This window comes from Coenobita brevimanus, chromosome 61 (genome assembly GCF_032717465.1).
Source record: "Coenobita brevimanus isolate Jiangsu-jjx chromosome 61, ASM3271746v2, whole genome shotgun sequence".
NCBI lineage: Eukaryota > Metazoa > Arthropoda > Malacostraca > Decapoda > Coenobitidae > Coenobita > Coenobita brevimanus.
Window position 1 is genome coordinate 5,189,489 of NC_137014.1, and position 15,935 is coordinate 5,205,423.

Sequence of the window (15,935 nt, forward strand, 5' to 3'; positions counted from 1 at the left end):
CTTGCATCATGTATTTCTCTTCCAGTATTATGCTTCCGTATTTCAGCTCCAATCAGATCCATTCAGACCCTCTCATAACCATCAGACCTGATGAATGAAAGAAAACTCAGTTAAATGTACCATAGTTGCCTCAATACTGCATATGAGCTGATGTATGAAAGAACTGAAGAGATTCGAGGAGAGTCGGTGTTGAAGTGACTCTGGTGGGAAATAACAGAGAAATCGATGGAGCGGTTCGGCTATATGATGCTAAAGGGGTGTGAAAGACTGTGTGGGAGAATATGAGTCTTACGAAACTGGAGGCAGGAGAGGTGGACATAGTGAAGGAAGGATAGTCTATGAAAGTAGTAGACACTCTTCCTGGATAGGGGCAGTAATGCGTGTAGATCTGTTTGTTGACACCACCTCACATGAAGCGGCGTTAGGAAATAGATAATTATGTATTACCGGTATTTCTTCCACCACGATGTTGTATTCCCGAGTGTTGTTGCCTGCGTTCATGCTAATTTTTGGTGTCTTTCCAGAGTATTCTTGTCAACATTCAAGCTCCTATACACTCACATGAATGAAATCCCTTGGCGTTAGTTCTTATTAAATTCCAGAGTTGTCCCAGTCATGCAAAGGTTAATGGTACCAGTATAATCACTCACAAGTTCCTATGTCTGTCTGTCTGTCTCTGTCTCTCTGTCTCTGTCTCTGTCTGTCTGTCTGTCTGTCTGTCTCTCTCTCTCTCTCTCTCTCTCTCTCTCCGCTGAGTAAAAAATCGCTTGGCGTTACCTGGAAAAAAAATCTGCAGCAGTCCAGACCGTGAAAGAATTAAACTTTCCATTCTTTTGTTCCCTCCAGTTTTTTTACGAGTCTATTCATAAAAGTTGTCAACGTTTTTCCATTTCCATCTATCCAGCTATATACCCAGGCTGCTTCCCCTCCAGAAAAGGGGGGCAGCCGAGACAGGACGACACAATCCCAATTTACTCATCCACCCACACACACACACACACACACACACACACATTTACCCATATTTTAGCCCCAAGGGGAGAAGGGACAGATCCTCACCGCACCACACCGCACAAGAGTCAACTGCGCAGTGCAATCAGCGACATCTGCAGCAGGACCCGACAACAGAGCTGGTTTACCCCTGCCACATCATAATGGACCCATCCCCTTATCCGCACCCGACCTGATTTTTCCTTTTAATATCGTGAAAAATTTTCCATTTATTACTTTTCCAGTTCTTTTATCAGTGACCCAGTCCTCTTCGTCTTCCTCAAATTTTTCAAAAGTAAAAGAAACTCCTGAGGCAAACGTCCATGGAGGTAACTAAGGTAGAGTAAAAAAAGACATTTTATTTTGGCAGTTCGTCCGTATTTCTGAAAAAGTTTGACAGCCGATCTTGTAATAACTTTCTCAATTTAACTCTGGAAAGAAACAGAAAAGGCAATCTTTTGAAGCCTCTCACAGTAGCGTCTATATCCAGAGTTCTGTTTCTGTTAACGCCAGACGATTTTATTTAGGAGAGAGAGAGAGAGAGAGAGAGAGAGAGAGAGAGAGAGAGAGAGATTATGGGAGCCTAAGAGTGAGAGAGAGCATGGGACCTGAGAGTGAGAGTAAGCATGGAAGCCTGAGAGTGAGAGTGAGTGAGCCTGACAGTCCGAGTGAGCATGGAGCCCGAGAGTGAGAATACGAGCCTAAGAGTGAGAGTGAACAAGCCAGCCTGAAAGTAAGAATGAGAAGGGAAAATTAGTGACAGAATACGCACATAAGTCTTAATATTATCATCATCAACTTTCTCCTGACCTACTCTTGTATTCCCTTCCAGCTGACGTTTTTATTAAGCTGAGGGCGGGTTATCAGTGGGTGAGAATGTTTATGCCCTCACGATCAACCCTCTCATGATGAAGGCGACTCTAATATTCCCTTTCTAGCCAAGGGCAGACGATTTATTGACATGAGAGTAATTGCCTAAAGGGTGTAAGTTCTATAGTTCGTTTACTCTGACTTGGCCAAGACTTTGACCCTTTTGCGACCACTTACACGTAGCTCAGTGGCAGAAAACGCAACACTTCTTCGTAATTAGCACTCTATTCTAACGTTAATCTATTGTCAGAACTCAGCATTCTAGGAGGAGAGTGGCAATGTTAGGCCAAGTTATAAGAAACAGAGCACATCACTGGAATAGCCAACCCTCTTATGGTAAATTCAACTCTAGTGTTATATTCCAGTATATTTACTTAATTGAAAACGAGCCAGAGGAAGCCTGAGTGTCTTTTCTTCTAATTCCCTTTTAGTGCATTTAAATGTTATTGTTCTAGGCGTACCCTGCTTATTGCGGCGCCAGGACTGTATGAAATGAATCAGGCGCTTTCATTACACACACACACACACACACACACACACACACACACACACACACACACACACACACACACAGACGTTCACTCGGCAATATAACACAACACCGAGACATACAAATTACATCGTCCCACATACACTTAGCAAATATAGCCTCAATTAGGAAGCGAAAACAACACGAAATAAAGTGTTAATTAAAAACATACGTAAACCAAATTGAATGCTAATTGTTTTTCCTTCCCCGGGGACGAGGGGTGTTTAGGGACCTGTAATAGCGGAGTGTTGGCAGCGGGATGTGGGCATCAGAGAAATAAGACTCGAAACAGCTGGGTTGGCAGAGAGGTAAGATTGAGAAATGTGTGGGCAATTAGCAAAGAAGAAGAGGAAGAAGATGAATGAGAAGAAGAGGAAGAAGGATGAGGCTGAGGCTGATGATGATGATGATGATTACGATGATGATCATGATAATGATGATGATGATGAGGAGGAGGAGGAAGAGGAGGTGGAGAAAAGAAGAAGAAGACGAAGAAACGAGAAAAAGAAAAGAAATAGAAAACGAAAATTGTCACCAAAAGACGTTTCCAAACAGCTGGGTACAATGGATTTCGGTATGAATATTATTATATTGTAACCTCGTTTGGGTTGTTATGCCTGGTTATGATGTGGTATTCTCATATGAAGGGAATGAGTGACGAGAAATTGGCAGAGATGATAATACAGGTCAAAAGAAAAGGAGAGGAAGGAGGAGACGGAGGAGAAAGGAAGTAAAAAGCAGGAACAGGAGAAGGAAGGGGGGGTGGGACAGGAACTAAGAAGCAGGATGTGTGCTTTGGAATGCGTGTGTTTGCTTGTGTATTCGACCTGCAGTGTGTGTTTGTGTGCGGAGTGTAGACAAACTGATTCCAGGCAGTCTGAGATTATTGACTGATATCCTCTCCCTGGTTCCTCTCTCAGCTCAACAAACACAGCACTGACATTGGAGCAAAAAGACTGTGGACCGAGTATTAATTATTTCTAAAGTCAATATTTAGAAGACTTTAATGGTTACCCCGAGTCCAGGTAACAAAGGCAGACAGGTGGAAGTGTGTGTGTGTGTGTGTGTGTGTGTGTGTGTGTGTGTGTGTGTGTGTGTGTGTGTGTGTGTGTGTTTTATAGGTATATCCACATAATAAACACATTGAAGCATTTGCCTGTCATGTTCGACCCACACAGCTCACACCGCTATTCCTGCTGTCTTGTTTCCATTAACCTCACTCATGACTTTTGAAACTCACGCCATTTCAATGTCTCACAGTCATGCACTGGTGTGGGTACTAATACAATGTCATGCAGTACTCTTGCAGCTTCTGTAACTAGAACTGTATATCGCATTTTCTAATGTCTCATGCACCAGATTAAAGTCAGTGATCCAGCTTACTTCAGCGCTTCTTCTCCCACTGACAAACATCTATAATCCCTTTCCATTTTCGCTAACGGCCTGTATAGTCAGTATGGAGGGTAAAACTGACTGGCAACTAAGGAGACTCATCCCTACGTGGCTCGTGAAACCTCACGCAACCACAGCATAATATGTGTATTGTGGGGGAGGCCAATTTCTGTCAAATGAAAACAAACGGTTATAAATTAATTAAGTCTTACGTTTTACCTTCATGATCAGGTAACTGCGACTCATGCACCGATGACTCACTCTCGACTGAATAAAGTCGTCGAGTTTTTGTTGGTTGCACTAGAATACTGGGAATGACCAGATCATGAGAATTTAATATTTTCTGGTAGGTGAAATAGTACTTAACACTGAATATGAGAAACATGAAATCAGAACTACAGTAATGACTGACTCTTAGCTGAATAATATCGCCTGTCGCCAGCTGGATTAAAATATCAAACTTTTCCAATCATAAGAACGTAAAATCCAATGTTTCACATGGCCTTGACCTAATATGACCAGATTCACGCCATTTTCCAGCACCAATTTTTCGGAATGGTCGTTGGTGTGATTAAACAACGCTGTGCTTCAGGGATATTAGACCCTCAGTACAAGAGTCCTTCATGTTGGAAAGCAAAAATGTTGTCATGTATCTACGACACGCGATATTAGTTAAGATAAAATTCTGGACACGTCGTTCACTCGGATGTGAATGAAAACGTGTGAACACAATAGCAACAGAGCGATGCCTTCTTTTTTACATCGACAGGACGAAGTCCGGCGAGGTATTGTTTTTGGTGGCGTTTGTTAACAAAATTACGTAAAAAGGCTGAATGGAATTTCATGAAACTTTCAGGATATGTGGGCACTGGTCCCAAGAGAAAGTTGTTTAATTATGGACATAACTGATTGACCGTGAAAGGTCAAAATCAAGGTCACTGATTTTCAGAGGACTATAACTTGAAACCGGTTGAAGATAGACATAATTACTATTCTGACTATACAGGAACTCGTAATATGGGCTTTCATTTGGCACCAAGACCTTTGACCCTGAGTGACCATGAAAGGTCAAGCTCAAGGTCACGGATATTCAGGGGGCTATAACTTGAAACTGGTTGAAGATAGAGAGATATTTACTACTGAATTCCCATATATGTTATTAATTGGTATCATAATCTTTGACCGTAAGTGACCTTGAAAGGTCAAACTCAAGGTCACGGATATTCAGGGGGCTATAACTCGAAACTCGTTGAAGATAGATATTTCTTATTATCAAGATAAAGGAAGTCTCATTTAGGTTTTAATTTGGCACCATGACCTTTGACCTCGAGTGACCCTGAAAGGTCAAAAGCAAGATCACGGATTATCAGAGGGCGTAACTTGAAAACATTTGCGCCATTACCTTAGACTTTCATTGTGTACCGTACTGACACTAAATGGCAGTACCCATGCAGTATTTAACAGTATTGAACATCTGCTGTCGGGCGAAGATTGTTGTGCCTGGCACTAATTATTTTAGTTTTTATTTACTCACTCAAAGGTGAGCGCAGGGACATTTTTGTCAGTCATTAAATAGAATGGTCAAAAACCAATATTTAACCCGATTGCAGGTAACTAATATAATCAACAATTACAGTCCGTCGGCAGAATTGCATAATGAAAGCCTCAGGCATTTATACCAACAACAGAGCAGTAATTGTACAAGGTTATACACGGGCACATCTGAGAGAACCGCTTGAAAGAAGCAAATAACGTACAGGGAACAAGTGTAAGCAAGATAAATGACAAGATCAGGGAAAGCAGACTGTGGTGATGAGGCCATCAAGAAAGCTGGGTGGAACTAAGAGTTAAAAGGTCAAGAGGAAGATGGATGTTGAGGTGGAGGGATGGCGTGGAGAGGGAGAGGAGACCTGATGGATGAGGATGTGGAACAAGAAGAAGAAGAAAAAAAAAAAAAAGGAAGAAAGAAAGAAAGAAACAAGAAGAAGAAGAAAAAGAAAAGGTGGAGGGTGAAAAGACTGGGTGTAATGATACCAGCAGCTACTGTATACTAAAATGCATTTCTCTCTCTCTCTCTCTCTCTCTCTCTCTCTCTCCCTTTGAGTTTGTGTGTGTGTGTGTGTGTGTGTGTGTGTAAAATTGAAAGTATCAGGCTAGTGGTGACTAATGGTCAGGTTGGTAAGCTGGAGGATGAGTGGGGCTGGTGAGTGGCTTTAGCAGGGTGTGTGGGGTGGATGGGCGTGCATGGTGGGTGGGGTGAGTATGTATATGAGTAGGGTGGGTGGTGTGGACAGCGTGGGCAAGGTGGGTTGTGGGTGAGTGGATGGGTTCGGTAAGTGAATGGGTGGAGTGGGTAGAGTGAGTGGAGTGGGTAGGGTGAGGTGGGTGGGCAGGCGGATGGGGTGGGTGGGCAGGCGGGTGGGGTGGATGGGTGGCTGGAGAGGCTGGATAGTTGGGTGGATGGCATGGGTAGTTACTTGGGTTCTGGTAATATAGATGTATAGGAATTTGGTTCATGGAGATAATAGTTCCATGGTAGGAATTGGTCCAGCTCGGAAAACAGGTCCATGGGGAATTTCTTTCCTGGAAAATGGACCCAAGTAGGAATTTTGGTTGAATGGGTAAAAATTGGTTTGTTAGAGAAAATACGTCCATGTGTATATCTGGTGTTTTCCCCATAAAGAAACGTGTAAATGACAAGAAAACAGGTCCAAAGAGGAATAATAGATGCATGGGTAAAATGCATCTCAAGAGGAAGAGGTCACTGGGGAAAGCTTGTACAGGAAAAACAGCTCCATGGAAGGAAAATAGCTTGATGGTTTAAAACAGATCCATAGGGGAAAATTAGGCCCATGGGGAAAATAGGTTCATGGGGGAAAATGAGTCCAAGGCTGAAAAAGGTTATGGGGAAAAGTGAGCCAAAGGAGTCAATAGGTTACTTTGTCAGCGCGGGTATACAGGTCCGTGGGGTAAAAAGGATTGTTGGGGATTTACACTTAGGGAATGGGGTCGGAAACGGGTTTATGTGACAGTCATCCCTAGAAAATGTGTCGATGAAGAGTTAAAAGTTCTTGTTAAGACTAAGAGAATGAAGCCGACCAGGGACATAATAAGGTGCATCATAATGTAATACACGTTTTTACATTCAAGAGTAACTATCATCAGTACATCAAAGGACCTATGAATGATACACAAAAGGGTTGATACGAGGAACTTTTTCTTAACCTGTCACTCATTTGCTTATATATTAAATCTTCCACGGTCATGACAACTCTAGTATTGTACTGCAGATAACGCAAACGATTTTTAAAAAGATGACAGTGATCATAGAACACTCCTACTATTGCTACTGACTGCATTAATTCTCTCATGGTAAACAAAACACCAGTATTAAAATCCAGCTAATACCAACCGATTTTATTCGGCTGAGTGGGTCACAGGCTCCAGGGAGTACTAAGTCAGTATTGTGCATCATCATTTATAGATCCATAAATGTAATGACGTCACCGAAAGTAAAAACACTGGGTAAACAAAATGTCGCTTTTATAATCATTCACAAACCTGTATACGTGATGACGTCTCCAAATGCCCACACGTTGAGTAATTAAAGATGCTCTTTCTTACATCATTGAACATTCTCTATCCCTGCGACAGAGGTTTCGTACGATGATAATGTTATCTAATAAAGGGTGGTTAAAGTTTGCACTCCAGCCTAATACATTGTAGATTCCACAGCAAGTTCAGTTCGCTCCAGAGCAATTACTGTTTTATAGCCTCAGTGATAGCCACCAATATGGCTATTAACCCTCTCGTGGTCGGGCTCAACTCTTGCATTGTATTCTAGCTGACGCAGGTCGGTTTTCTTCAGCTTACAATGAATCAGAGGAACATGAATGTTAATACTGGCTCCATTCACTTAGTCATACAGTACTAGAAACCACACATGTATTGTATTCCAGGAAACTCCACAGGATTATAATAAACGGAGAGAGAGTCATAAGGGAGAGTACTAACATGGACGTTGACATGAGCGCCACCCATTAAAGTGATGCTGAGCTTGAGGTTGGCTGGATCATCATTTTCGATTTCCTTACCGCAAAATGTTGCGCAAAATCAGTCGTTGGATTACCATATTTTAGTTTAACCCATATCACTGCTTAGACGATCAAAAATTCTCCACAGCGAACAGTCTGTGACGACATATCGCACGATCTGTCTATTGCTTTCGTATCAAAAGATCATGTGCAGTACAGAAAAATTACTTTCCAAAGTTTCATAGGGCTAGCAAACGTATCTTTCATTACTGTGCATCGAAATGGTGCACGGCATTTCCCACAATACACGTATACATTATTTTTTATAAACTGATATTATTGTTCTGATGTCACAAATTCTCGTTTGCACAGTTTTCACGAGTTTCCTCAGAAATGGTAGGAAATCGCGATACATACATACATACATATCTATCTATCTATCTATCTATCTATCTATCTATCTATCTATCTATCTATCTATCTATATATATATATATATATATATATATATATATATATAAAACATGTAAAAATCTTAACTGTGTATATTTTTCGACTGTAGATTTTGCTCTGAAGATGGAATAAGTATTTTCCGAAAAGTCAGCAAATAAAGAGCCTAACTTTGCCACGATGTTTGTGTTCTGCCTGGTGATCCTTTTCCTATTACGTCTGCGATTTCCACGCTCCAAGTCTATAGCTGCAGTATGTATATATATATATATATATATATATATATATATATATATATATATATATGAAACTCTACAGGTAGCCTTAATACATTGAAATGTTGAAGTGTATCGCAATCAGCCTTTAAGTTACTGCATGCGAAAGACAATATGATGGCTATGAAAAAGACACAATAATACGATACCATTTCACTTCGACCCTTTCTCGCCTTGCTCCGATGATCGTGTTTCCGTTTTCTAATCGTTTCACACACTCTGCATAATCCTTGTGTTTTTAAGGCGGTGGCATTCGAGCGGCTTCTCCGGCCACTTTTCTTAGTCACCTTGATGGCGACTTTTTCAGGATTTCTGGTCATTTTTCCCTGCAACTGCAAAGGCTGGTGTGACAGTATGTCTTTGAAAGTGGTCCTGATAACCTCACCAAAATAAAGGTACCGAGGAATTTTTATCAGAAAAGTACTTGTACGATAACAGCTAGCTAAGCTCGTCTTCATTTTGTTTTCTTTCTCCTCCTCCGACTTTCTGTTCATCGTCTTTTCACATTCGTCCGTATGACACTGTGTACCTTGCAGCTTCACATCATGCCCATCTATCACCTCATTTTTTATTAACTTTGTAATACTTTATTTGTAGTTCGAATAATCTTTTTTCCCCTCCTAGTTGTGTAACCTTCCTCATGGCCTCTTCAAGTTGGGGTTGGATTCACATATATTCTGACGCGAGTATGCAATCGTGTAGGTCGGACTCATATTGGAAGGACACACCGGTTCAATGGTTTACACAATAGGCTTTCCGTTTCGCACTGACATTGATATATGTCTGGCACTGTCATTCTCTTTACAGTATCCCTATTACACACGAGCAAAAAATAAAAAAGAAAGATCAGTAGAGTCAGTACAATATACGAACCTTACGTTTTTTCCCTCCAGACACGTCAATAGATTTTGCAAAATTTTCATTCACATTGCAAAAGATGTCTGTAGCAACAATACAGTATCAGCCCAAGGACGGAACAGACAACACTAGCAAATAACGTAGCTACTTTGTTAAAGTTATTAATAGAAATGGAACTTTTTGATTTGATTGCTTAGAGCTACACACACACACACACACACACACACACACACACACACACACACACACACACACACACACACACACACACACACACACACACACACACACACACACACACACACACACACAGCTAGTTGGCTTTCTCTGTAATAATGCAGTAAGTGAGAGCCTTTATTAACTCAGCAAATATGCACTCTTTTATATCATAAAAAGTTACAAAATGTGAACTACAAATTGCACATACACAAAAATGAACGCAGTATCCACTAACGATGAATAGCCATCATCACTTGCATATTGCAAAAATGAAGACTCACCTTGGATATACCTGCTTATGTGAATGACTAGTTCTTGGAAGAATAAAGGAAATGTAGCTTTTCCAGCGTTTGGACGTTCATATACAAAGCGAGTAATATCACTGAATATTGTCAGCTTTAAAAATACCCCGTGCCAAGAAATGCTTGCTTTTGAAAACAACAAACAAAAACATTCACATACAGAGGTGTGCTACTGGGTAAATTTCTAAACGGTATTCGATATGGTACGGTATATAACTTCTCCACGAAGGTCTAGGTTAGGTTACATTAGGTTAGGTTAGATTAGTCTGATGGTGTTAGCTTAAGTTAGGAGCAGTTTGTTATGATTAGGTAAGGTTACATTATGTTGGGTATGGTTAAGTTAGGTCAGGTAGATAACGTTGATAACGTGTTACCATCCCGGAAAGAGACAACTTATCGCAGTGGTGCTCATATGTCATACAGAACGAAAATGTTTTGCCAGGGAAGAGTTGTATACATCAGAAGCAATGTCAACAATATCAGCTGGAAACCAAAGAATAACAAAAACAGCTCCACACACACCCGATATAACACTGACCTTGGACGAAGCTATCCAGTTTACAGAGCAGCGCGGGCAGGACGTAGTTTGGGTGGGAGAGGTGCCTAACGATATGCACCCACATGCACACCAGCGTCACCAGCAGGTCGGCGGCGGCCAGGTTGACTAGGTATTTGTTGGTGGAGCTGCGCATCGTGGTGTTGTAGCACACGACCAGGATCACCAGTAGATTCCCAGCCAGCGACACCAGGAACACCACCACGTACGCCACCACCTGGGCAAACATAAACATGCACAAATCATTTACCTGTTCTGTCAGTTCTGCATCCAGTCCAATCCATCATCTGTAATTTATCCATCAACCCCTCCAAAACTTTCTCAGTCCTTGACATAATACGGGACAGGCAACAGGTAACAGTGAGAAACAGGATGCATAAAATGTTAACAAATACAGGCAGAATTCTAATTACTTTTTCGACTGAAACGATGAAACTATTTGCGTCATAAGACGGACCGCACTTTCCTTGTCACAGGCAACTTTACAATCCCTCTTCCCCCCAAATTTGCTTTTCCATCTTATGCCTTATTTCTCTTGTATGTTATGTGTTCCTGTTTAGTATTGACACAGTTTACATCAGTAACATAAAGGATCATTACAATGAGATGTGCAATATAAGCTGCTGAGAAAATGTGTTACGAAATCCCCCACGCAAGCATAGAAATATGGCTCATCTGTATTATTCTTACAACATAAATCATCAAGAGAAAGATAAATTCCAACATCTGACGGTCAGTTGTCTAATATAGCATTATCCTGTGTGTGTGTGTGTGTGTGTGTGTGTGTGTGTGTGTGTGTGTGTGTGTGTGTGTGTGTGTGTGTGTGTGTGTGTGTGTGTGTGTGTGTGTGTGTGTGTGTGTGTGTGTGTGTGGGTGGGTGGGTGGGTGGGAGGGTGGGAGGGTCGGTGTGTGTAGTCCAGCCAAAACTGGAAAAAGGATTTTGATAAAACTTGGCTGGATGGCTGGAGCCGAAATTAAATTTTCTGACGGGATATTCTGAGTCTTAATAATTGTGGAAAACGAGACGGAGCTTTGCCACGCAATTTTAAGCTTCTTTTGAGAGAGAGAGAGAGAGAGAGAGAGAGAGAGAGAGAGAGAGAGAGAGAGAGAGAGAGAGAGAGTTGAACATCTACAGTCCGATGTCCATTGCTTCGCTGATGTTACGAACAGGCGATTTTATTCACAGTACCAGAAAATGGTGGTAGCTGCGGTGGTTGCCTAATGATGGTGGTAGCTGTGATGATGGTGGCGGTGGTGGTAGGTGTTCCGAAACGGGTCTCATTTGGGCAAGTGCTGAGCGATAGGGCCGCGAGACTCTTGTCTAACTATCTATCTATTGGCTGACGCCTCAATCCCGTACGGGGTGGCCACACACAAATCGCCTCTAAGTCGCCCTGTCCCCCGCCATTTCACTGCCCTGCTCCCAACTCACACCCTCCTCTCTCATATACTTCTCCACCCCAACCCTCCATCTCATCCTCGGCCTCCCCCTCCCTCTTCCCCCTTCCACCTCACTCACATACACTCTCCTCGTCAGTCTCTCACCCTCCATCCTCTCCACATGGCCAAACCACCTCAGTGTGTTCCTCCTAATGCTTCCTATCACATCCACATCCACACCACAACGCTTCTTTATATCCTCATTCGTCAGCCTGTCTCTCCGTGTGACTCCACAGGTTCCTCTTAAATAACTCATTTCCACTGCTCTCACTCTTGACTTGTGTCCTTCCAACAACGTCCAAGCTTCACTTCCATACGTTAGAGTTGGTATCACAATACTGTCATGTAGTAACTTTTTCACTTCCATGCTCACTTCTCTGTTTCTTATCACTGCTTTCAAGGAACCAGCAACCTTTCTTCCTTGTTGTACCCATTCAAGGACTTCACCCTCCGAACTTCCATCCTGACTCATCACACTACCCAAGTACATAAACGTACTCACATTTTCCATTTCCTCACCATCCAACCTCACTGTACATTCACTGACTTCACCTCTCTCAAAGACCATCACTTTACTCTTCCCTGTATTCAACTTTAGATTCCGTTTCTTACACACTCTCTCAAACTCATCGACCAAGCCTTGCAGCTCCCCTTCGTCTTCACTCAACAACACAGTATCATCTGCAAACAACAGTACAGGGAGTTTCCAAACACTACCCTCTCTCACCAGGGCCACTCCAACATCCACTGCCTTACCTTGTACCTCTTTTATTACCCCATCCATGTACAGATTGAACAACTATGGAGACATGACACATCCCTGTTTCAACCCAACCTTCAAAGAGAAAAATTTACTCAGTTCACCATCCACACGCACTGCAGCCTTAGCACCATCATATATACTCTTCACAGCATTCAACAACTTCCCATCTACTCCATATATTCTTAATACTTTCCACAATCCTTGTCTATCCACCCTGTCATATGCTTTCTCCAAATCCATGAAAGCCGCATACAACTTCTTTCCCTTCTCTAGAAACTTTTCCACTAAAGATCTGAGAATGAATATCTGATCTACACAACCTCTCTCCTTCCTAAAGCCTCCCTGCGCTTCTCCAACTAAGAGACTCTTGTGTTGTACTTATACATAATTAACCATTATTAACTTGCATCTATCATTACATCGCACAGACAGATACGATACTATGAAATCAGGTACGTTCTATTTTCGTCAGGTGCTTCGGAAATAATCGTCAAAAACTGAGGGCATACTTTTATTTTCGATACGCAATCTTTCAGGAAAAGCAACACACACACACACACACACACACACACACACACACACACACACACACACACACACACACACACACACACACACACACACACACACACACACACACACACACACACACACACACACACACACACACACACACACACACACACACACACAGAATGCGGGAGACGAATGAAACATAGAGCTTATACGCTTAGTCCTCTTGAACTCGTTGACCTTTTATCAATTCTTTGCTTCTCCTGACGGTTTCATTCAGCTTAGGAGATAGTGTTCGATTTGGAGAATTAGGTAAAAATCTTCGTAAAGAGTTTCGCTATCAAAGGCTCTCCAAAGCAGTAAATAATCCTCTGGTAGCAGCAAAAGTGAACTACAAAAAGGCATCACCGCACTGAGGAGGTTAAGGACCGGTTCACATATTGGTCAGAATTGGACATATTCTGACTCAAATTATCGTGTAGGTCGGAATAAAAACTAGAAGATAAACACCCTTGCTCACTGCGTCACCTTCTGGGTAAATTGTTTCTCAGTACCAAACCTACGTGGATGTCAGTGAAACGCGGAATGCCCTGTACGTGGTTGTTTCTTAACCCGGGCTGCATGGCCAAGCAGACCCGTCGGCCACTGGTAAGTAACGACATTTCTGGGGCAGTCCTACAGGTACAGTACAATACATACGCGTACACCGTGCATGGAAACGGCGTCCCTTTGTGGAAGTCAGTGCCTCGCCATGGTAGGACAAGGATCCTTCACCATGACAAGGTGCTGGGAAGTACTCGTATATAGGTTGTTTGGTTCCTGGGTGGACACAGCAACTGCTCCGCTCCACCTAGGGTACACAGCGCCACCACGTGTAGGCAACTCATCAGTCCTTCCTAGTACGTAACTTTTCTTTCAGTATGATTCTAACCTGCACAGTATGGCAAGTTTCAACCTCAATTTGAAGAGACACCAAGGGAGGTAGTGTTAGGTTAGGAGGGGAAGGAAAAATACAAGGACTACAAAATAAAGACTGACAAAGTGGAAAGAAAATGAGGTGATGTATGGGCTTGATATGAATTTGCAAAGTAAACAGTGCTAGATAAGGGAGCACTTGAAATGACAATGGACAAAAAAGACGGGCAAAATCGCGAAAGGAGGAGGAGGACAGAATGAAAAAAAGAAGAAAATACAAAAAAGAAAAACTCAGCAACTAACGGTGGTACCACACGAGTAATTCTCTTGATAAAAATTCCCTGGTAACTTTTCTTTGGTGATATTACCTTAGCCACTCATAAAGGCATACTGTCATACTGTCCTTCACAGTTGCATCTGCCAGAAACACTTACCAGCAACCCTGAAAATGCCACCACCAAAATCGTGTAGCCTAAGAAAGGCGACCAGGGAAGCCTCATCAGTGACACCGCTTCAAAAACACAAAGAGACAAAGTGAATTAAACAATTAGAGAAGGGGAAAGTTGGCCGATGGTGCAAGGAGTGAGGAAAAATTTGGAAAGGGAAGGTAATACCAAGAGCAGATCCGGAAGGCAAAGAGTATTAGAATATCTAAGAAAGAGCACACTGAGGTATATCAACGAGAGAGAGAGAGAGAGAGAGAGAGAGAGAGAGAGAGAGAGAGAGAGAGAGAGAGAGAGAGAGAGAGAGAGAGAGAGAGAGAGAGAGAGAGAGAGAGAGAGAGAGGTAGTGGTGACTGCAGACGTATTGTACTAGTCTGTCACTTTCAGAACCATCGTATTATCTTCCACACGCAGTAAATTAACAATGGCTAATTGGGTTACACTTCAATGTACAATATATATATATATATATATATATATATATATATATAAAGCCTCTCTCTCTTTCTCTCTCTCTCTCTCTCTCTCTCTCTCTCTCTCTCTCTCTGTACTCGTATGTGTGTGTGTGTGTGTGTGTGTGTGTGTGTGTGTGTAGAACGGTGTCTTACAATTTTCTGAGGACTTCACCGTGAAAACTGTAGGGACGAGATATTCATGATCTCAAAAAGCAATAAAGTTGGGCTTAAAAAATTAAAAATGCCTGTAATACGGGAAATGCTAGGTAACATCTCGAGGCACAATTAATGTAATGTACGTTTGGAAGAGAGAGTTATATGTAGAAAGAGAGAGGTGAAAAGATTAGTAAGAGAGAGTAAGAAGAGAGTGGATGAGGAATTTGGAAGGAATTTGAGTGTAAAGTGGAGGGACTGTAAGAAGATGTTCTGGAAAGAGGTGAAGAGAGTAAGACAGGGTGGAAGTGAAGTTAGCAGGGGAGTGAAAGATAAAAATGGTAGATTACTAGTGGAGAAGGGAGAAAAAGTGAGCAGATGGAGAGAACACTTTAAGGAATTGTTGAACGTGGAGGATGGAAGTAATGCGAGTATAAGTGGCTGGGGAATGGCTGGGAGAAGGAGGGAGGTGAGAAGACAGGAAGAAATCAGTAGGATAGAAGTTGTGGAAGCAATGAAGAAAGTTAAATCGGGGAAAGCCCCAGGAATTGATGGAGTGTGTGGTGAAATGCTGAAGCATGGGGGAGAGACAGTAGTAGAATGGATGTGGAAGATGTGCAGATTGGCCTGGGAGGAAGGTAAAGTCCCGGAGGATTGGAAGTCAGGTATAATTATTCCCTTGTACAAAGGAAAAGGGGAAAAAGAAGTGTGTGGTAATCATAGGGGCATTTGTCTTCTTAGTATAATAGGAAAAGTGTATGGTAGGATACTTATTGAC

The 15,935-nt window shown here is 42.1% G+C and overlaps 1 protein-coding gene across 1 annotated transcript in view; it reads right to left on the reverse strand.

Annotated features, from left to right (window-relative positions):
• The window catches only part of LOC145403611 (QRFP-like peptide receptor), a 285,188-nt gene that overhangs the window by 120,324 nt on the left and 148,929 nt on the right, over positions 1-15,935 (reverse strand). The window contains exon 3 of the mRNA XM_080275288.1: positions 10,458-10,692. Within this exon, the coding sequence (XP_080131414.1) occupies positions 10,458-10,692 (235 nt within the window). The remainder of the gene's footprint in view (positions 1-10,457; positions 10,693-15,935) is intronic.